Source organism: Scyliorhinus torazame, chromosome 6 (genome assembly GCF_047496885.1).
Source record: "Scyliorhinus torazame isolate Kashiwa2021f chromosome 6, sScyTor2.1, whole genome shotgun sequence".
NCBI classification, from domain to species: Eukaryota; Metazoa; Chordata; class Chondrichthyes; order Carcharhiniformes; family Scyliorhinidae; genus Scyliorhinus; species Scyliorhinus torazame.
Genome location: NC_092712.1, coordinates 279,663,085 through 279,686,277, shown reverse-complemented (window position 1 = coordinate 279,686,277; position 23,193 = coordinate 279,663,085). Strand labels below are relative to the sequence as shown.

General features: G+C 45.4%; 1 protein-coding gene and 1 long non-coding RNA gene across 4 annotated transcripts in view; one reads left to right on the top strand and one right to left on the bottom strand.

Annotated features, from left to right (window-relative positions):
• LOC140425456 (uncharacterized) overlaps window positions 1-5,598 on the bottom strand; it is a 37,973-nt gene extending 32,375 nt beyond the window's left edge. The window contains exon 1 of the long non-coding RNA XR_011947869.1: window positions 5,467-5,598. This is a non-coding gene — a long non-coding RNA (uncharacterized lncRNA). The remainder of the gene's footprint in view (window positions 1-5,466) is intronic.
• Window positions 1-23,193, top strand: part of elmo1 (engulfment and cell motility 1 (ced-12 homolog, C. elegans)) — a 370,865-nt gene that overhangs the window by 71,449 nt on the left and 276,223 nt on the right. For all 3 annotated transcript variants that reach the window (XM_072509748.1, XM_072509746.1, XM_072509747.1), the window contains exons 2-4: window positions 14,951-15,094; window positions 15,620-15,660; window positions 19,210-19,282. In XM_072509748.1, the coding sequence (XP_072365849.1) occupies window positions 15,017-15,094; window positions 15,620-15,660; window positions 19,210-19,282 (192 nt within the window). In that variant the 5' untranslated portion in view covers window positions 14,951-15,016. The remainder of the gene's footprint in view (window positions 1-14,950; window positions 15,095-15,619; window positions 15,661-19,209; window positions 19,283-23,193) is intronic.

Below are 23,193 nucleotides of genomic sequence, written 5' to 3'. Positions count from 1 at the left end.
CTGAATTGACAAACTGGTCTGAATGGGCTACATCTATTCCTAATTACTCACATTTATTCTGTCAAGTGGCCTTGATTATAACCTCATTGCTTCATGAAGGTGGGTCTTGTTAGGTTTTGTGTTTTAGAGCCAAACTGTTGTGTAACGGATAATTTTGCAAGCCTAAATTGGACAATGTTAATATTCTCTAATGCGGAGGAGTCTCAACCCATGAGTGCAATCCCTGTTCACAGAAACAGGCTGCAGATTTGAAAACAAATAAATGGCACCTAGAGTCACTTGGAGTCTGCTGTGAATGCAACAGAAGTCTGTTATGACAATGGGTTTGTCAGACTGTCCTCATAATTGACGCCACTAAACCCCAGAATCAATCTGGTTATCTGTTCCCTGAAGTGAGTGATGATGGAGATAATGTTGATAATTATTTTAATCTACATAATTAGTTAATAGGGTAACTGCTTGGAACACCGCATTTAATGTTACATCCAGAAGGCTTTTTTAAGATGCTCTGGCAAGTGCTTATTCCCCACCTCAAACCATTCCTCTGAAGTTGGTCACAAATAGGTAGCTTCAAATAATCTGTATTTTTAAACATCGCATTCAAAATTATGCAGGGATGCAGAGGTTTAACCTGGCATCTTGCTACTTCTGTTTGACAGTGGTCTCTTTTTAAGAGGTTCGTTATGCCTGTTGCAGTGCAGCCTCTATCCACTGACTCGGGTGTGCAGATGCATTGCAGGGTGACTCGCCCCCTAATGTGCTTTCGAACCTCCCTCCCCTAGGGACAGTGTGAGGCAGGATTGTTAGGATGGAGAATTCTGGCTGAGAATTCCATTACAGAAACCCAGAGGAAGAATCCGTACCTTCTAATTCATGAAGACGCAATGATTCCATTCTGCATAGCTGGAGATGTGGGAGATTTTAATTGGAAGTGGTTGGGGAATTCAATGGAAAGAAGAGACGATTTAGTCTATGGGAGGGAGCTTTGTGCAATTTTCTAGAGCAGATTTTGATGCTGATGGCAAAATCATTGCTGTACTTCACTCCACTGCCATCGGTTCTGGTAGTACTGATACTGCCTACAGGCTGTTCTAAAAAACAATTTGTAACCATCGTCTCTCATAAAATAAGTGAAATATAAACAAGAAAGCCATTTTGCATAATAACCCATCAGGGCTTTTGTACAGATCTTGAACTCAATATTTCACACACAGCTGTGCGCTGAGGTAAGAAAGTACATCTTGTTTACATTAACAAACGTGCAGTTGTATGCCAATTAAACCAGCTCTACATTGCAACACAGATATTTCCAAAAGCCAAAAGTTGAAACCTTGCTGAACTCCGTCTTTCTTGCACGATACTGTGGGTGGGGTTAACAATTAACAGTGACACGTGTGTATGCAAGCTTTAAGTTATTTAAACATCCTCAAGTACTGTACAACACTTTTGTCATTTTCCAATTTTTATAGTGTAACAGTTTAACATATAGTGCACCTGAAATTTACACTGTGTTGCTAACTTTTGGTTGGCTCTTAAATGTTGCCCGTTGTATCTTTGCTTAATTTGCTCTGTTTCTATAACCTTTGCTCTAGAGTCGCCAGGTATCTTTGTCATACCGCCACGAGGTTCAAGTTCAAGTACTGATCAATAACTCAATACACCAGTTAGTAAGTTTCAAATCAAAACACATTTATTATACACAGTCAATCACTACACATGCATAAAACTCTACTTACTAGACTATCAGCCTTGACTGAATGATGGAGTGGACTCGATGGGCCGAATGGCCTTACTTCCGCTCCCATGTCTTATGGTCTTATGATCTCTAACACTATAGGCCTATACTTAGCTTTGGAACTGGCCCACCAGGTCAGGGGAACAAATAGCCTTTCGTTCGGGTTCTGAATCTGCAGGCTTCAAAGCTGGTGCGGACTAGTAGCTAGGAGCGCCTATCTCGCAGCGTGCGTTGGCTGGAGACTTACTTGGTTGGTGCAGCAACTAGGCAGTTCACTGTCGAGGGTTGGTTTGAGCTGCTGAGTGACCCTGCCAAGAAGGCGATTTGAACTTGGGGACTCTACTTTATAGTCCCCAGGGGCTTCGCGCCGTTTGGGGCGGACCCCGTACCTGGTTCCAAGTGATTGGACTGCGTTCCGATCACTTGGATCGATTTCTCCAATACTGGAGCTGTTCCCTGATCGCTGGGCGGTCCCTAGGTGTCCGTTGGCCTTCCTTTCTCTTGGCTCATGCTGGCGCCGAGGAGTCTGGCTTTACCTTGTTTTACTAAATGTTTCCAATTGTTCCCGGGGATCACTCATTAGTATGCAGATGGTCGGTAGTTTCAGTGCTATCTGGGTTTCTGCAAAGTCTAATACACAGGAAACTTTGTACCTGCTAGTTTTTCCTGGCTTGACTAAATTTCCCTGCAGTCTTTGCGGATCTCCATTTTAAGTCGGGAAGTGGCCAACCCAGGTGGCTACAACGGTATGACGTTCTTTATTTACATATTTTATGTACATTCCCTCTGTCTACCAAGCCGATAGTCTGGTTCCTTCCTGGCATCACCTTTTGCCCTCGGTGTTGAATTACTGTGCTCCACTCCTCTCTTTTGCGGTTCCTGTTGATGCCTTTGTGGGTTCGGGGGGGAGGAGGCAAGGCTTCCTGCCCCCCGCCCCTCTTCCTTTTTTCCCCATGTCTCTCTCTGACTTCCCTGGGTTCCCTCCTTCCCTTCATTCCCCCCTCTGCTCCTCTCCATTATGTGTGCTCTTGTCTGCTGTCCTCAGCCACCCTCCCCCCTTTCTTCCTAATCACTATTGGCTTCGAACAGGTCTTGGAACAGGCTGATGAATGGCCCCCAAGCTTTGTGGAAGCCCTCGTCCGACTCTCGGGATGGTGTAATTGATCTTCTCCAGGTGGAGGAATTCTGCCAGTCAGTCTGCAGCTGTGGGTGGTGCTGCTGATTGCCAGCCGAGCAGGATTCTCCGGCGTGCGATTAGGGATGCAAAAGCCAGGGCATTGACCCTCTGCCCCATGTGTAGTTCTGGCTGGTCTGAAACCCCGAAGACTGCCACTCTCAGGCACGGCGCCACCTTCACCCCCACAACCTTGGTCATCGCCTCGAACAAGGCTGTCCAGAACCCGACAAGTCTGGGGCAGGCCCAGAACATGTGGGTGTGGTTGGATGGGCCCCCCTGGCACTGTTCACACTTATCCTCCACCTCTGGGAAGAACCTGCTCATTCGGGTTCTAGTTCGGTGGGCTCTGTGCACCACTTTAAATTGCATGAGACTTAACCTTGCGCAGGAGGAGGTGGAGTTGGCCCTACTTCGTGCTTCGCTCCAGATTCCCCAACCTACTTCCGTCCTGAGTTTGTCCTCCCATTTCTGCCGAGCTCTGTCCAGTGGTGGCCTTGCCCTTTCCAGAAGTCGTCCATAGATGTCCCCACAGTTCCCCCTCTCTTTGCTACAAGGGATCCTAGTGTACCTCATCGTCTCCTGGTGGAGAAAGTGTTTGATTTGAAGGTGCTGGAGTTCCTGTCCTGTCGGTAGCTCCAATTCTTCCATTAGTTCATCCAGGGCGCGAGTCTGTCCCTATGTAAAAGTCCCTGACTGCTAGCGTCCCCTGTCCGGTCTCCATTTTTTTACAGGTGGGGTCGAGCATGGCTGGTGGGAATTTGTGGTTACCGCAGATGGGAGCCTGATATACCCGGATTTTGTGTCCTTCCCAGGTACTCCCCTTGGTCTGTCTCGCCCACCTCAGGATTCTCTCATGATCCTGGTATCAATATAGCTTTGTGATGACCGCCCTCGGTTGTTCTCCCGCCTTGCGTTTCGGCCTAAGCGACCTGTGCACTCTGTCGATCTCAGGAGGATTGAGGAAAGCTGTTTCTCCCAACTAGGTGGTCCAGCATTTGGGCGACGTAGCCCGTTGGGTCCCTGCCCTTGATCCCTTTGAATGTTCTGGCATCGGGACCTATTCTCTTGGTCCTCAACATTCCCCTTTAAGCTTCCTTGGGCCGCCACCAAGCTTTTGACCTCTGCCTCCAGGGCGATGACCCTGTCGCTCTGGTCTGTCGATGCTTTCTCCAATTCGTAGATCGTTTTTTCTTGCGCTTCAAGCTTCTTCCCCAATCCATTGATCGCTTTTTGCATGGTGACCATCGCCTCTGTCACCGCCACCTTGACCGCCACCTGGATTTCGACCTTTATCGCCTCTTTCATTACGGTCAGCTCCTTCATAAGGAATGATTTCCATCCATCTCGAGCTGGTGGGGGCGGGGGTGGCTGATGCTCGGGTCGTCGGCCTCCCTCTCCCTTGGGTGGCCGGGACCCCATCGCCTTGTGGGTCCGCCAGCTCATGGCCTTTTCCACTGCTTCCCTTCGACGACTCAAGCTCCTGTTCACTGGCATTCTGATTCTATTCCTTTTCTCGGTTAAGGTCGAGCTGCTTTCGCATTTTTGGGCAACATTCGCCTAAAAGTGCCTATTTGGTTATGGTCTGGAGGAGAGCCACCTGATGTGTGTCCACTCAGCACATCACCGTCACTGGAAGTCTACTGTATAACACTTGATTGATTGCACTGCCCCATGTGCTCATCTCAATCCTAACTCTGCCGGAGGAGGCCTGTTTTCTGAGCACCCATCTCACCATTGGCCTCATCCCCTATCCAGTAATGTCTCAATTTTAAAATTTTCCTCCTTGTTTTCAAACCTCACCGTGGTCTGCTCCTTCCAACCACTCAAATCTTCCCCATCCCTACAGCACATTGCAATCTCTCCACGAGGGCCAATTGAGGCCTTTCAGCGGCTGAGAAGTGCCTCGCTGAGTTTCTCATTCCCACTCTTTTTATCTTTTTGGACACTAAGGGCAATTTTAGCGCGGCCAATCCACCTAACCAGCACATCTTTGGGTGGTGGGGCTGAGACCCACGCAGATACAGGGAGAATGTGCAAACTCCACACGGACAGTGACCCGGGGCCGGGATCGTTCCTGGGTCCTTGGCGCCGCGAGGCAGTAGTGCCAACCACTGTGCCGCCTCACTTATCATTTTCTTGTGTCTTTCTATATTAGGGGATGCTCAGAAAAGAACAATTTTTTAAAAAATTCCTTGGTCAAAGCATAATGTGTTTTAGCCTCCCTGCACTTGCTGGGCACACAGAATTCTGACCATGAATGTTCCGCACTGTGAGTCACCAGTCATTTTGTTTTCAGTTAAATCTAGGAAACATTATCCAGTTAAATGAACAGTGAGGATTAGTCAGTGTACCAAACAGCACAACAGAAATGCCCTCAGCAGAGTAAAAGGGCGAACCAAAGTACAAACTCTGACTGTTTTTAAGCCTGTTCTTCTGCTGTGACGCAAACCACACCCAAATTCAAGTGGTCTTTTCAAGCAAAATATTAACGCATTTTCAAGATGTTGAGATAATGAGTATTTTTAGTTCAACAATATGCCAAACATTCAATTACCGTTTCCTCTTGTTATGCATTCAATTGCTGCCTCCCTTCAATGACATGCAGTCACTGTGTCAGCTGTGCACCTTTTGAAAGCTAAATCCAGCTCTCAAATCTTCTGAGTTTCTTTGTTTGGCTGTTGTGCATTGAAGCTCTTAAAGAACCTGTTGTTTTTTTTTAACACGCAATAGCTGATTCATTTGACTTTTAAAGAACCACAGATAAATGTCACAGTGCATAATGGAGTTATTCATTGACCTGACTGGTTGAATCAGAATAGAACAACCTCGGTTTGAAGCTGCTGCACACAATATTGATTCAGACGCTGCTCAGTTCGATGAATTTGCAGCGTTCTCGAGGTGTGTTGGGGTCTGAGTCTAGCCTTTGCGCTGTTTCCTGAAGGTGAATTGGAATGAATGTTACTTGCATTCATTTCCCCCACCCAGGCTGTGGCAGCTCTGAAGTCTGAAAGGTTTTCCTCCCCCTGTGAAGGTGATGACTTGCATCATTTGTGTCCGTGCAATACAACTTTATAAAGAGGCCAGAGAACAAAGACGAGTTCACAGTTGTATCTATTTTGATTATTGCAACTCATGACAACATATTTTCAGTATCTACTAAAAATTACATCTTTGTCATAATATTTCAAAACGGCCATTTAGCCCAGCTCGCCTCAGCCATCCCAGAATGACATACAAATGTACGTATTAAGAACAGAAGTAGGCCATTCGGCCCCTTGAGCCTGCTGCACTATTTGATAACATTACTTACATTATACCAGCGACTATAACTCCGAAGTATTTAATTGACTATAAAATAATATGGGACATTGTGAAAGGTGCTGCACAGATCTACGTTTTGTCTTTCTTTCAATTCACCTGCATACAATAGGCAGAGTTACGAAGAATGATGAAATTGGATGCCCAGAGCTGATTCACTAATAATTATTTACTTTCTCCCCCACCTCCAGCCTCACTTGCCCACCTTCAGCCTCGCTTACCCCGTCCAGCCTCGCTTACCCCGTCCAGCCTCACTATCCCCTCCAGCCTCGCTTAGCTCCCCTCCAGCCTCGTTTACCCCCCTCCAGCCTCGCTTAGCTCCCCTCCAGCCTCGCTTACCCCCCTCCAGCCTCACTTAGCTCCCCTCCAGCCTCGCTTACCCCACTCCAGCCTCGCTTACCCCTCTCCAACCTCGCTTACCCCCTCTCCAGCCTCGCTCCCCCCCTCCAGCCTCACTCCTCCCTCCAGCCTCGCTCCCCCCTCTGAGGCTACCCCCGCCGGCCTCCCTTTCCCCCCCCTCCAGCCTCCTTTTCCCCCCCCTCCAGCCTCCCTTTTCCCCCCCTCCAGCCTCCCTTTTCCCCCCCCTCCAGCCTCCCTTTTCCCCCCCCTCCAGCCTCCCTTTCCCCCCCCCCCCTCCGGCCTCCCTTTCCCCCCCCCTCCGGCTTCCCTTTCCCCCCCCCCCTCCGGCCTCCCTTTTCCCCCCACTTCGGCCTCCCTTTTCCCCCCCCTCTGGCCTCCCTTTCCCCCCCTCCGGCCACCCTTTCCCCCCCCCTCCGGCCTCCCTTTTCCCCCCCTCCGGCCTCCCTTTTCCCCCCCCTCCGGCTTCCCTCCCCTCCCCCCTGGCCTCCCCTTATCCCCCTCTACTGGCCTCCGTTTTTCCCTGAACTTCAGGCTCTGGATTGCCTAACTGTAGCTATTTACCGTGATCTTTCCTTTTTAAATGCTGTTTTAATTCAATTTTTTATAATATTACAGCATTGCCTGAATAACCACTCATTGTAAAGCAATCCATTGTTTTAATAACCCTTGGTCATCCAACTTGCCATATTGTTGAACAGATACATCAAGCACCTTTCAACTCCACTTTACAGCCAAAGAAATGGTTGCAAATTGTAACCATTACCGTGTGTCAAAAATGTTAATGTCCCCTTACTAAATGAGTCACCAAATAGTGGAGACAACCTTTGACTATTTACGATCTCAAGCCCCTACATAATACTTGGGTTGTTCACCCTAGGGTAACACGGATCGCACACGATGCAATTAACTGATCAAGTATACACCAAACGAAGGCGTTGGTTCAATAAAAGATTTATTGAACTCTAGCATCAAAACACACAGCTGCCTGTGGGTTGACTCTCTACTACCCAAAGGAAACTAAAGCTAACTATCTAGACCAGGCTAGCTCTGATCCACGTGTTGGAGGTGTTGAATGATTTGTACACCCTGACTGTCACTATAGCTATCACCAGTGGAAAGAGGCAGAGTGCTGATGCCTCGTGTGTTTTATAGGTGTAAGTCCCCCTCTGGTGTCCTGTCTTGTGATTGGTCGTGTTCTGTTCTGTACATTGATTGGTTCACATGGGTGTCTGTCACTGCCTGCTTTTACCTCATGATGTGCATGGGTATATATTATGACAATACAGAAAACTTCTGCTGCTAACTCCCTCAACTCCTCTCTATACCTGTCAAAAATTCAATTTTTAAAGCTCATTCTTGTAACTATAACATCTCATTTTGACAGTATTTCAGTGAATCTTTATGTCACCTTTCCATGGCTTTAAGATCTTTTCCATAATGGCTAGAATCACTCAAGTGTAATAAATCTCTCGTTTCAGTTCAATGCCACTTTGCTCCTTTGTATTCGACGCTCCTTGTTACAAATTTGAGTCTATTGTGATGTCTTTGCTGGTTGAGGGACACGTGCCATCTGAATGTCTTACCTTTATTGGAATTGCCTCTGTGCCCTATTTCTACTGGTGTAATAGCACAACCCAGGGCTGTAATAATACTACCCACTTCTAGAGTGCCTTTCAAACATTTATTATTTTAGTTTCTCTGAACGCAGATTAACTGTCCATTTGTTGAAACAAGGCTTGATCAATGATTCATTCATCTCTGCTCTAATCATACAATCCAGCAGGTATAATCAAATGCACTCCGTTTTGCCAGAATAATTTACCTTTGTGTAATAATGCAAATGAAACAATGAAAATACTATGCTTTCCCCAATGGGCCATCTTGCTAGTCTTGAACAGACTCATTTTTAATTAACCTCCATTATATCCATTTAGAAGACTCTTCCTGCCTTCACTTTGCAGGTTTCTATTTCAAACACACAGATTGGACATAGATTCAAGATAAGTGGCAGAAGGTGTAGAGGGGATATGAGGAAGAATTTTTTTACTAAGAGGGTAGTGGGAATCTGGAATTCGCTGCCCGAGCTGGCGGTGGAGGTAGCGACCATAAACCCTTTTTTAAAAGTTCCTGGGCCTGCACCTTAAATGCTGTAAGCTACAGGGCTATGGACCGGGTGCAGGAAGGTGGGATTAGAAAGGTCCCTGGGTATCCTCGGGCTGGCATGACAAAATGGATCAAATGGCCTCCTGTGCTGTAATTTTTCTATGCGTCTGCCTGCTTTCCTGAGTGCATGTCTGTTGTTGATCATGGAGAGAAAGGGTATAAAAGACTAATTAATGGGTGTGAGGTTTTCTTTGGATTATAAATTGCTTATTTGGTGACCTAGAGAAAACACTATCAAAGTTAGCCCATTAGCATCTTTACTACGAATCGTTTTGTAACTCTTTCCTATGTTTAACTTGCATGAAACACAGAAGTTTCTTTGCCTTTGGACTAGCTGCATTTTCCACCTTCAGAGCCGTATGCAAACCAAGATCCTTATTTTCCTTTCTTAACAACCTTGCCACGTAGGATCTACAATCCCCACCAATTACGTTGTCCACATTTATATTCGGCGAATATGGCTATTTGGAATTTCTAGTGAAGTTAATTTTAAAGGTGCACTTTTAGTACATTAATTGTGCCGGCTATTTCTAGACCGTTCCGTCTCACTGTAAAGCATGTACATGTAGTCGGGAGTTAATTTCAGTTCAATATTTCCTTTTGCAAAATGTATTGTACATTTTTCGCATTAAACTGTATCTGACCCATATTTGCCTATTCCGCTTGCAGTCTCCCAAATTCTTCCTTTACAGTGTGCCATGTCACCTCATTTGATATATTCAAACTTTGATATCATTCCACTTGTGCATTTGTCCAAAGAGTTTGTTTCCAAGTGAAAGTAGAAGAGATCTCAGCACAAAGACCTGGGGCAAGTTGCTCTGAAAAGCATGCATTCATCCCAGTTATTTGCGTTGTGTGTATCACTCTGTAGCTGTCCTGGGAGATCAGATAGTAGAGTCTGTATGGGTGAGGATAGGAAATAGCAATGGGATGGAAGCACTGGTGGGAGTAGTTTATTGGCCTCCTAAAAGTAGCCATATTTCTGGCAGAGTGTTTATTAACCAATAATTAAGAAGAGTTTGTATCCATTTGTTTAATGCAATAATTATGGGGACTTTAACTTTTATATAGACAAGGCAAATCAAATGGGCAAAAGCAATTTGGAAGACAAGATCATGGCATGCATCCAAGACAATTTCTGTGAAGCATACTTTGTAAAATGCATCAGGAAACAGGCCATTTTAAACCTTGTCTTGCGTACTGAGATAGAATTAATTTGTGATCTAATAGTAAGGGACCATTTGGACCATTGGTCATAATACAATAGAATTTCACATTGTGTTGAAGGGTGATGTAATTAAGTAATAAACCTAAATAAATCCAATTGCATAAGCAGACTAACTAGATTTTTAAAAAATCATTCATATGGGATGTTGATGTCACTGGCAAGGGCAGCATTGTTACTGAATTGTCTTTGAGAAGGTGTGAGCTGTTACCTTGAACTGTTGCGGTGCTAATGATGTATCTACACCAACAGTGCTGTTCTGGAGGGAGTTCTAGGAATTGACGATGAAGGAGCAGTGATATACTTCCAAGTCAGGATGGGTATATCCTTATAATAATAACCTTTAGTGTCACAAGAAGGCTTAATTAACACTGCAATGCATTTCCTGTGAAAATCCCCTAGTCGCCACACTCCGGCACCTGTTCGGGTACACTGAGGGAGAATTCAGAATGTCCAATTTACCTAACACGCACGTCTTTCATAACTTGTGGGAGGAAACCGGATCACCCGGAGGAAACCCACGCAGACACTGGGAGAACATGCAGACTCTGCACAGACAGTGACCCAAGCCGGGAATCGAACCTTCGACCCAGGCGCTGTGAAGCATTTGTGGTTGAGGCATTAATTTGCCAGCAAACCAGTCTCGAATAGTTTCCCTCTCCTGCCTGTCTCCCGTGTTTCTCTTGAGTGCATTCATCCCTCCACCTCCCCCACCCTTCTTTCTTTCTCTCCCTTGTTCCGGGACTTGCTCTGTGCACACCCCACCCTCCCCCTACTTTATTGGTTGTTGGCCACAAACAGGTCTTGAAACAAGTTGGTGAATAACCTCTACTTCCCATGGATTCTTCTGACCCATGGATGGCAAACCTTTTCTTCTCCAGCCTGAGAAATTTTGCCAGATCGGACAGCCAGTCACCTTGAGTGGTACTGCCACTCGCCAACTGAGCCCAGGCAATTAGGGAGGCAAAGGCTAGGATGGCAGCCCCCCCTCCCCATGAAGAAATCTGGCTGCTCTGATACCCCGAAGACTGCCACTAGTGGGCACGGCTCCACCCTCACTCCCAGAACCCTAGACATGGCCTCAAAGAGGGACATCCAGTACCCGAAACATGTGGGTGTGGTTGGCCAGACCTCCTTGGCACCGTTCTCATTTGTCCTCCCCCCTCTGGAAAGAACCCACTCATTAGTGTTCTCGTTAGGTGCGCCGTGTGCACCACCTTTAGTTGTTTAAATTAACTTGTGTTGCAAAAGGCCTTGGGGATGTAGATCGGGAGGGATGGGAACAAGCAGAGGAACCTGGGCAGCAGGTTCACCTTGATTATCATCTGCACTCTCCCTGTAAGGGAGAGTGGGAGTGAGCCCCACCTCTGCAGGCCGTTTTTTAACTTCCTCCACCAGACTCGTCGGGTTCCACTTGTGGATCTGTGTCCAGCCATGGGCTATTTGGATCCCCAGATAGTGGAATTTGGTCTGGGCCAGTTTGAACGACAGTCCCTCCCGCTCTGCTTCTTCCCCCTGGGAAATTCACAGGGAAGATTTCACTCTTACTCAAGGTTAAGCTTGTAACCTGAGAAGTCTCCAAACTCTTTCAGTAGTTCAGTACTGTAACACAGTGGTTAGCACTGCTGCTTCACAGCTCTGGGGTCCCAGGTTCGATTCCCGGCTAGGGTCACTGTGTGGAGTCTGCATGTTCTCCCCGTGTCTGCGTGAGTTTCCTCTGGGTGCTCCGGATTCCTCCCACAAGTCCTGAAAGATGTGCTGTTTGGTAAATTGGATATTTGATCTGTTTGCTGTGCAGTTTGATTCACTTATCAGATGGTGTTCACTCACCATCTAAATAAAATACAATCTTTGTGCATCGGTAAAATTATACAGTTCACAATGCTTGTACATGGTGCTATTCTCTAAGATGAAAGCAGAAAGAAAATCCTGAAATGCCGTTAAGATATTTTGGCTAAATGGAAGTGAATGGATGGCTGGAAAGGGAAGAGAATTTCAATTCCTGTTTACTGAGTGGGAACATCTGCAAAATATATGTTGTTTCAACGATGCTGTAACGTTCCCCTTTGTTTTTCCTGCCCAACCTAACCCCTACTTTTCTCTAGCGTTGCACTTAAAAACTGTTAAATCCCCAAGTGCACTGGAATTTAGTCTGCACCTACCCTCCGAAAGAGCAACCTACGGAGACCTGCTCCCCCGCCGTATCCCGTAACCTCACTTAACCTGCACATCTTCAGACACTAGGGGCAATTTTCTTAAGCATGGCCAATCCACCTAACCTGCACATCTTTGGACTGCGGAAGGAAACCAGAGTTAGGATGAGCAGGAAGAACAAAGGGGAAGGTCTGTGATCAGTTGGAGGGCAAGTTTGATTGAATGATCAATTGAGATGATGGTGCAAGGCAAAAGGGGTGGTAACGGGGCAAGTCAAGAAACAAAGGGGAGTCTTGATGAGTTTTTAAATGCCTACATCAGAACAGCAACGGAGGAGGAAACCATGGTGAAGAAGGATTTCATGGCCTGGAATTGTGGCGTAGAAAGGTGGGTAGATACCAGGATTGTGGATCACCCTACTGGTTCTGGACTGCTATGGAATTGCCACTCCCAAGTCCTCCCACGCAGCTGCACAAGACCTCTTTCGCTCCTGATATGGCTCTGGTGCAGTAACTTCCATTACCAACTGCTCTGGGCTGGGAGAAAATGGGAGTGGTGGTTATGATCCTAGTTCATTAAACTCAATCTATTTTTTGTTATTTTTTCCCAAAATTTACCCAATTCATTTTTTCCAATTAAGGGGCAATTTAGCTTGTTCAATCCACCTACCTTGCACATCTTTGGGTTGTGGGGGCGAAACCCACGCAAACACTGGGAGAATGTGTAAACTCCACACGGACAGTGTCCCAGAGCCGGGATCGAACCTGGGACCTCGGTGCCGCGAGACTGCAGTGCTACGTGTATGCGTCACCGTGCTGCCCTTAAACTCAATCTTAAGCCTCAGGGCTGAACAGTGGTTGATAGAAAATCTTTTGCTTGTGTGATCTTGCTGTGTGCAAATTGGTTACCCTTTCCTACATCACCGCTGTGACTACACTTCAAAAGTACGTTGTTGTGCTTTGGGGAATCCTGAGATTATGAAAGATGTACAAATGCAAGTAGTTTTTCATTTGGCTGAAGAGGTGTTTTTTGTTGGTGGAAAATGCACTCACTAAGAGCAGAGGGTCAAGGCTACCATCGTTAATTGTTTTTTAAAATAAATTTAGGATACCCAATTCATGTTTTCCAATTAAGAGGCAATTTAGCATGGCCTAGCCTGCACATCTTTGGGTTGTGGGGGCGAAACCCACGCAAACACGGGGAGAATGTGCAAACACCACACCGTCAGTGACCCAGAGCCGTGATCGAACCTGGGACCTTGGCGCCGTGAGGCAGCAGTGCTAACCATTGTGCCACCGTGCTGCCCGCATCGTTAATTGTTTTGAGTGAGCTGAGTGTCCGGCCACTTTTCCCAGACCCGCATGCAGTGTTTTCCTTGCTCGCCTGTACTGAGCCCTTGTATGAACACCAGGGAGGGACCAGGAGATAGACCAGAAGTGCAAGATAAGCAAATGTCCATCTGATGTGTTGCTGTGCACCCCGAAAGGCTGCAGTCTGAAGAGACCTTGCCTTCCACATAGATTCATTAAAAAAAAAATTTAGAGTACCCAATAATTTTTTCCAATTAAGGGGCAATTTAGCATGGCCAATCCACCTAACCTAACTAAGGGGCAACCAATTTGCACACAGCAAGATCACACAAGCAAAAGGTTTGCACATCTTTTGGTTGTGGGGGTGGATCCCACGCAGACACAGGGGCAGTGACCCAGGGCAGGGAATTTAACCCAGGTCCTCCGTTCAGTAGACAGCAGTGCTAACTACTGCGCCAAGTGCCGCCCCTCACATAGATTCATTGACTAACAGTCACATCATTAGTGAAATTACACTTTGCTCAACCAGGATCACTCAAAACGGTTTGACAGTTTTACATATATATTAAACAATATATATATAATGTTGGTACATAATGTCAGTATAATGGGTTGGATTCTTCGGTTGGCAGAGTAAGGGTGGGATTCTCCAATTGCCAATAGCATGCCGTTAGGACGGCCTGAGGACGTCACTTGAGGCCCTCCAACGATGCTCCCTCCCGATGGGAATTCTTTCCGATGGCATCGGCTGCGTCTCCTCTCAGTTTTCGGGAACATCGCGTGGCGGCTGTGGACTGTGTCGGGGGTTGGAGGACTGGTGTGGGGTGGTGAGGGTGGTTACAGGGGGGCGCAGTTTGGCAGCCCGGGACTGCGTGCGGCCGGCGCCATGTTGTACGGCGCGGACGCCACAGGTCACCGCCATTCTGCAAAGTTGCACAAACCTGAGAGAAAATATTTCCCCTCACCTCTGTCCTATCAGGACAAAGCCTAATTTTAAAACTGTGCCCCTAGTTTTGGACTCACCCACAAGAGGGAACATCCTTTACACGTCTACCTGTCAGGACCACTTGTCATACCCTGCCAAATCAGACAGATTTACATTTAATACAGAAAAATATCCCACGGTGCTTCATGGAAATGGAATCAGACAGAACTGGATGCCGAACCAAAGAAAAAGATATTCGGAAGGATAGCTTGCTTAACGAGGTGCATTATGAGAAGGTTTTTAAAGGAAGAGAGAGAGGCAGGGATCCCATGGCTTATGCTTGGATCCTGTGATGTGGAGACATAGGACATTAAAGTTATTAATGTTAGTAGTGAATTTATATTGTGGATAAAGTATTGGAACCCAAACCAAGATTCATGGCAGAAGGTGGCATTGGTCATCTCTATTTGATTTTCTCTAGGCTTTTATTATGCTTGACCAATATCAAAAACACAGTGTATTCATTTAGCCAAATACATAATTTATTTCCCAACTGAATTTACTTTTGTGTGTTTTATTTTAGGGTTGGGTCACGTGTATGCTGAGGAAACCTGCCTTGCTCTCTACAGCGAGGGTGTAAAACATTAAGATGCCACCACCGTCGGACATTGTGAAGGTGGCCATTGAATGGCCTGGGGCTTTCCCCAAGTTGATGGAAATTGATCAGGTAAGAACAGAATTAAGAGGTTACGAAATGCAAATTTGGTGCAAACTCTCATGCCAAGCTGTTCACATTGACTTGGATTCAGCTCATCCAGAGGTTGGCTGGGCCACATCTGGAGCATGAATAACAAGAACAAGCGGAAGGAATGGGCCATGTGCCCACGATCAGAGTACCACGGAACCAGTCACAAACTCTAGGGTTGGCTGCCACCCAAGGCTCTAACACTGTCAAAAGAACTGAGTCAGCAAGCTAATGGTAGCATCTCAAACTAGATCAGTGCCACTGGTGCTCACTGGTAATCCTCTGTCTCCCAATGCCAGACTGGCTGACTGAAATGGTGGGCGAGTGAGTGGTGCCACAGTTTAAGATAGCTGAACAGCCACGAGAGTCATTGGCTTCAGGTGGTGGGATGGGAAGAAAATGACGGATAGAAAAAGACAGTTTGGTATATTGATGAAGCTCCATGTACTGGGGATCTGTACTTCAAAAATTTAATTAAAAAAAAACATGTTTCCATTATTATTGCAGAAAAAGCCTTTGGCTTCTATTATCCGGGAAGTCTGTGATGGGTAAGTGTCTTCAGGCATTCATTTCAATGTTTGTGGGCCAGAGTCCTCACTTACGATAGCTTGATTATGATGAGGAAGAAGGACTGTTATAACTTAGCAAGTCAAATGCTTGGCATTAAACCAGATATGTGCCAGTACAGGTGGTTTGTTAATCTTGTTTTGTTTGTCATATAAAGGTGGCCCAGGATTTGCACTTGTGATTTTGCTACCCTTAGAATCATAGAATCTCCACAGTGCAGAATGAGGCCATTCAGCCCATCAAGTCTGCACCGACCCTTCGATAAAACACCATACGTAGGCCCACTCCCGCCCTCCCCAATTGCTGTAATCCTGCACATCTTTGGGCCCCAAGGGACAGACCAGATTCTCCGCGATGCTGGTGGGTAAATGTGCCGGCGCAAAATACGCTTGGAATAACGTGACGTGCAGATGTCAGGATTCAACTGAACAATGACTGGGGCTACTTCCAGAGTTCCGGATGGAGACCGCCCCCAACCCTGGATCCTGGAACACCACAGCAGCGGGTGGGGGAGCATCTATAGATCGATCTTCCAGATTCAGTGTCCTGGAGGGGGTCCATCTTCCAGCCTCAAAATGTTCCTGGAGATCCATCTTCTTATGTTGGGTGCCTTTTCAATATGGCACCCTAATAGGATGGCAGGCCATGTGCCATCAGGCCTATCCCCGTCGTGGAATATGGTGCAACACACCTTGTTGCATAACTCATAAGGTCAGTGTTGGAAGATTTGGCCTGTTTTCCCACCAGCCACTCGCCCCACTATGGGATCCGTCCCAGAATTCCACCCTTGATTATCCTAACCAAGATCATTACTCACTAATGTACTGATGTCATCCTTTATTAATAGAGCTACACCATCCTCCTTTTCCTTTTTCCCCATCCTTTCAAAAAACAACATACTGTTAAATATTCAGTCCCAGCCTTGATCACTTTATAGCTATGTCTGTAATGGCTTTCATATCATACACATTAATTTCTATTTGTGTCATCAATTTATATATCCTGTGACCAATGCTGTGTACATTCAGATGAGGTGCCTTTAATTTTGTCTTTTTACTATTTTTCTTTGCGGTCACCCTGATTACTGATGCACTCGTGTCCTTTCCTTTCACACACTGATTATCGTTATTCATATCACGACCCTGCACTATTGCCTTCTCCTTTCTCTTTAACTTTCTAAATTAAAACTTTACTAAAGGAGAATTGAAGAACGAGTAGAAATGAGAATATGCAAACGATTAGTCAGCCTGGAATTTCAAGAGAAAATCTTTTAAAAAAAAATAAAAAATTTATAGTACCCAATTATTTCTTTTTACAATTAAGGGGCAATTTAGCGTGGCCAATCCACCTAACCTGCACATCTTTGGGTTGTGGGGGTGAAACCCATGCAGACACGGGGAGAATACGCAAACTCCACACGGACACTGACCCAGAGCCGGGATTCGAACCCGGGCCCTCAACGCCGCATTCCCAGTGCTAACCAGCCGCCCCAAAAGAGAGAACCTTGCTTGACCAACCTTTATTGAATTTTTTTGAGGCGGTTACAGAGAGAGTAGACAATAGTAATGCAGGAGCTACAATTTATCTCTATTTTCAAAAGGCCTTCGATATGGTGACTCGAAATAGACTAATAAATAAGGTCAGTGAATGTGGAGTCAGGAGACAAAGTGGCAGAATGGATTCAAGGCAGAAAGAGGAGTGAGAATGAAGGGTAGTTATTCAAAGTGGCAGAAGGATCGGTGCTGAGATTGCTGCTATGCCCAATTTACCATTAACAATTTGGATGTTGGAAGCAACAGCATAATTTCTAAATTCGCAGAATGACACCAACTTGATGGCGAGAATCAATACTGAGGAGGACTGCAAAAAAAATAACAAGAAGACATTAATAAACTTACGTGGGGCCAAATGCATAAATCGGTAAAAGTTGCACCACAGGTTAGCAGGGCCATTATTAAATAAAAATAACCCAAGCACGGGTCATTATTTCCACAGGGACAGAGGTGAAAAATCGGGAGGTAATGCCAAATCTGTACCTAACGTTGGTTAGACTACACTTGAGAAGACTGTGTGCAATTCTGATCACTATTTTAAAAAATGTATAGGGACAATGGAGAGGGCGCAGAGAAGATTTATAAGGATGGCACCAGAGGTGGAATCATGGAATCCTTACAGCCCTGTGAGTCTGTGCTGACCCTCCGTAAGAGCACCCTACCTTGGCCCCCGCCATATTCCCGTTATCCCACCCAACCTGCACATCTTTGGACTGTGGGAGGAAACCGGAGCACACGGAGGAAACCACACTGACACGGGGAGAAAGTGCAAACTCCACACAGCCAGTCACCGTAGTTCTGTGAGGCAACAGATTGGGAGAAAGAATATTTTCGTTTGTGAAGATAAACATAATCATAGTCCATTAAAAAATCTAGTGCAGAATTTAAAATAAACTTCTTCACTCAAGGAATGGTGTGAATATGGATCTGATTACCACAGGGAGTGGTTGAAATGAATGTACAGATCCATTTAAGGGAAAAGTAGACAAGCATACGAGGGAGAGGGGAATCATAATAATTAATCTTTGAGTGTCACAAGTAGGCTTACATTAACACTGCAATGAAGTTACTCTGAAAATCCCCATGTCATCACACACCAGCGCCTGTTCGGGTACACTGAGGGAGAATTCAGAATGTCTAATTCACCTAACAATCACTCTTTTGGGACTTGTGGGAGGAAACCGGAGCGTCCGGAAGAAACCCACGCAGACATGGGGAGAACGTGCAGACTCTGCACAGATAGTGACCCAAGCCGGGAATCGAACCTGGCTTCCTTGTGCTGTGAAGCAACAGTGCTAACCACTGTGCTATTGTGCCGCATAGAAGGATGAAAGATTTAGATGAGAGGAGACTTGAATGGATTGCAAACACCAATATGGACTAGTTTGGCCGAATGGCCTGTTTCTGTGCCGTATATCCTGCATAATCCTATGGAAATTTCCCTGCACTTGAACCCTCCCCCTGACCATTGAGTTCAAAGCACTCCGTGCAGACCCAGTTACTCAATTTGCCGGAACACCGGTTCCAACACAGTTTAAGTAAAGCCTTTACCAATGGTACAGCTCCCTCTTGCTCAGTACTGGTGCCAGCATCCCATAAATTGAAACCCACTTCTCCCACACCAACCTTTGAGACATGTATTACTCTGATCTTATTTACCCTATGCCCGAGGGGAAGAGTTCCCATTCCTGATCACAATCCCATATTTGGACAATGCACCTGCTGGAGCACATGACATTGGACAGTGGCTATTCCTAACACAGGACAGGATTGGCGGGGGGGGGGGGGGGGGGTGGGGGTGAAATGATAATTCAGGAGTGGGGAAGGTAACGTTCACTGTGGGTGAGGCCTATATATTTTGAGTAAAAATAATTGTATGATTCCAACACTCATTTTATATTGCTGCTCTAAGGCTACAATTTGAGCTGGTTGTAACATATCAGGAAATAGTCTTTTTTTTCTTCTTTTTAAATGCAGTTGGTCTCTATCGTCCCCTGAAAGCTATGCTCTGCAGTATGCAGACAGCACAAACTTTTACATCACAGAGAAGGTAAGAGTGTGTATGTCTGCATGTGCGCTTGTGTGTCTGCGCGCGTCTGTAGAATGCTTCATGTGTACCTGTGTAAGCCTACAAAAACATTCTTAATTATTGGAATTGAAAGAAATGATATGAGGACCTAATAGAAGGTTGAAAAACTGGCAAGTAAAAATTGCAACAGCACAAGAAACCGAGAGAGTGCAGAGCCACCAGGGGTGTGGGGAATCTGGAGGGAGACAGATGAAGAGAATGTGCTCGTGTGGATGTGCAAAGTAAAATATAAATTTCAAGCTTGTGCGTTGCAAATCTGTGTTTTGCGATTGGAACAAAATACTGAATCGGGTCATTCGGCATTTACTGGGGGGGAGGGTTTTGTTGAGTTGGGAGGTGGATGAGGAAGTGCTGCAGGACCTTGGTGAGATCTGTCACCTATTTACTATGAATGGTTGGCAAACCTAGTCTTCTGAGCTCACCTAGCAGCTGCATTGGCAGAAACATGGACATTTGACTTATCTACATTTGTACCTGGAGCAATGAGGAACTATTAAATGATTGCTGACGATGTAATATAGAGGTCACAAATTGTGTACACACTCTGACTCCTTTGTTCTTTCGCTGCCTTGATGACTCATCCATTTATTGCGCATTTACAAATTTGTCCTTCACTGACCCCTGGTTTGGCTGTTTACCGCTGTCAGTGACTTTTTGTTGCCACAATTGGATAGGACTGGTTCACTTCCCTCCATTTTCTACACTGTGAAGAACAAGTTGCACTTGCACAACATTGATAACATAGTAAAATATCTCAAAGAACGCCACAGGAGCAACTATTTGGCACTGCGCTGCCATACCAAGACAGAACATGAGGCAAGTGTCCTTCCTTTGGTAAGGAAATGAAAACTGTGCATAATACTCTGGCTGTGATCTCACCATGGTCTATTTAACTGTAGTAAGGCTGTTTAATAATAATCTTCATTATTGTCATATTAACACTGCAATGAAGGTACTGTGACAATCCCCTAGTCGCCACACTCCGGCGCCTGTTCGGGTACACAGAGGGAGATTACTTGTGTACTCCAATTACTTTGTTTAAAAAAAAAAAAGGCCAAAAAGCATTTACTTTCCTAATTACTTTCTGTACCTTTGTGTTAACATTTTGTGATTCATGCACAAGGACACCCATTGTTCCTCTGAACATCAACATATCCCAATCTCTCTCAATTTAAGAAATACTATTAATTTCTATTTTTGCTACGCTAGTGGATGGATGATTCATACTTCCCCACATTATATTTCAGCTGCCTTGCCTTTGCCCACTCACTTCACTTGTCTATAAATGTTTGCAGCCTCTTTGCATCCTCTTCACATTTAACTCTGTATCATCAGCAAACTTGGATTTGTTACTCTTGCTTCCCTCATCTAAGCAATTGATACAAATTGTAAATAGCTGAGGCCCAAGTACTGATCCTTGTTGTACCCCACTAATTAAAACCTGCCAATCAGAAAAGGACCACTTTATTCCTATTTTCTGTCTGTTGACCAATCCTCAATTCATACTAATATATTACCCAATCCCCTGAGCCTTAATGTTGTGTAATAACCTCTTGTGTGGCACCTTATGATGCTTTTTCAAAAATGCATAGGTACGTCCAATGATTTTCCCCTTGCCCCACCTTATCGAGCCGGCTAGATAGAACTTCAGAAGATTTGCCAAACACAATTTCCTTTCAAAGGTCTGCCTAAACCTATAATGATTTTCTAAGTGTCCTGTGTCTATGCCCCTAATAATAGATGCTAGCATTTTCATGACTGCTGATGTCAAGCTAATAACCTCCAGACCCTTGTTTTCTCCCCCACTCCTTTCATAGATGGTTGGTGTACATTTGCTGCTTTCCAATTCATTGAGATTGTTCTAGGATCTAGGGAATTCTGGAAGATCAAAACCAATGCATCCCACTAACTCTGTAGCTGCCTCTTAAAACCGAAGCATTAGGCCATCAGGTCTAGGAGATTTGTCAGCATTGAGGCCCTCCAAATTAAATGACTAAAAGCTTGGACAAAGCGGTAGATTTTAAGGATCCCCTTAAAAGGGGAAAGGGGTAGCCGAGATTATTAGGGAGGGAATTTCAGACTTTGGGGAAAAGGCAGCTGAAGGCATACCCGCTGGTGATGGGGTGATAGAAATTGGGTGGGCGTTCAAAAGAAAGATTCCATTTATCTGATGACTTTTGAAGCCACAGACAGCTCAACACTCTTTATAGCCAATTAAGTCACTATTGTAATGTAGGAATCATGACAGTCAATATGTGCACAGCAAGCTCCCACAAACAACAGTGTATTAACCACCAGTTAATCTGTTTTTGTGATGTTAGTTGTTGAGGAATAAATATTGATCAGGATACCAGGGCCCCTTGCTCTTCAAAATGATACCATTGGACCTTTTACATACTCATGAGAGGGCAGACAGGGCCTCGTTTTCTCATCCAAAATTCTAGCACCTCTGCAGCTCAGCACTCCTTCGATCTCAGCTTTGATTTTCGTGCTCAGGTCCTGGGGTAGGACATGAACCCAGAAATCCCTGATTCAGCTGAGCCACTGAAAAACTTGCGCACCATAAGGCCAGAACTGGAGGAATGCAGAGACCTTAGAAGAATCGTAGGGCCTGGTGAAGGCTACAGAAGTCGGGAAGGGTGAAGCCATTGAGGGATTTGAAAGCAAGGATGAGGAACCTAAAATGTTATTGTTGCTGCTGGTCTGGGGCCAGTAGAGGTGAGTGAGCACATGGGCGATCTAACTCGGACCTCTTTCTCACCCTCACCAACAGCAGTACCATCTGGCCCATCATCAACTGCTCCCATGTTGGGCAGGAATCCAGATACTGGGATTTTTCTTGGTAGCATCAAAAGGTTCATGTGTTTCCTAGAATTTTGTACTTGAGGACTCGTGTGTAAAGAGGCTTGTTAGGTCCCAGTATGATTCCTTGGTCCTCTTGCTGGTCCTACTATTTCCTCTCTGCTCCAGCCTTCATCTGCCTCTGGCCCATTCTCTGCAACTCCTCACTCTTTCTCTCCCGCTGCCCTGAAAAGCCTCTTTTTAAAAGTTACCTTGTTCTGTTTGTGTCTCCACTCCCTGGTTGTCGGTGAAACACATTGGGATATTTTATTGCATTAGAGGGCCAGTTGTGTAAATGCAAATTGCTGACTTGACGAGGAACTGGTGAGTTATTTATCTGTTGAGTTTACCTTCAATTTGTGTTGATCGCTCTGGGAATTAAAGATTATCTCTCATAATTACTCATTGAAGATTAGAATCATGGAATGGTTACAGCAGAGAAGGAGGACATTTGGCCCATCGTGTCTGCACCGGCTCTCCAAACAACTTAGTGCCATTCCCCTGTACATTGTTTCTATTCAAGTAGTAACCTAATTCCTTCTTGAACCTGCCTCACCATATTTCCAGGCAGTGGATTCCAGACATAAACCATTCGCTGTGTGAAAAAGTTGCCCCCTCGCTTTTACTTTAATTACTTTAAATTTGTGCACTCTCATCCTTCATCTTTTTATGAGAGGGAACGCTTTCTTTCCATCGACTCTGCCCAGCCCCCTCATGATTTTGACCAGCTCTATCAAATCCGTAATTTTATAGTGAGAATCCACTTCTGGGTGCATTTTTTACACTGAAGGTATATCTGGCCGAAGACTGCTCTCCGGTGGTGAAAAGGGGAACTTCAGGAAATGTACTGAAAATATCAATTTACGAAGAGCGTTAGGAAAATAACTGTTCACACGCAGAAATGTGAAATAGGGAAGCGATATTGTTCAGAAGCTCAAGATTTAAAACAAAACACATGGATTGTGTGGTGTCCCAATTAAGTGGTTCCGCCATGATGTCATTCCCAAAACATTCAATAAAACTGAGGCATT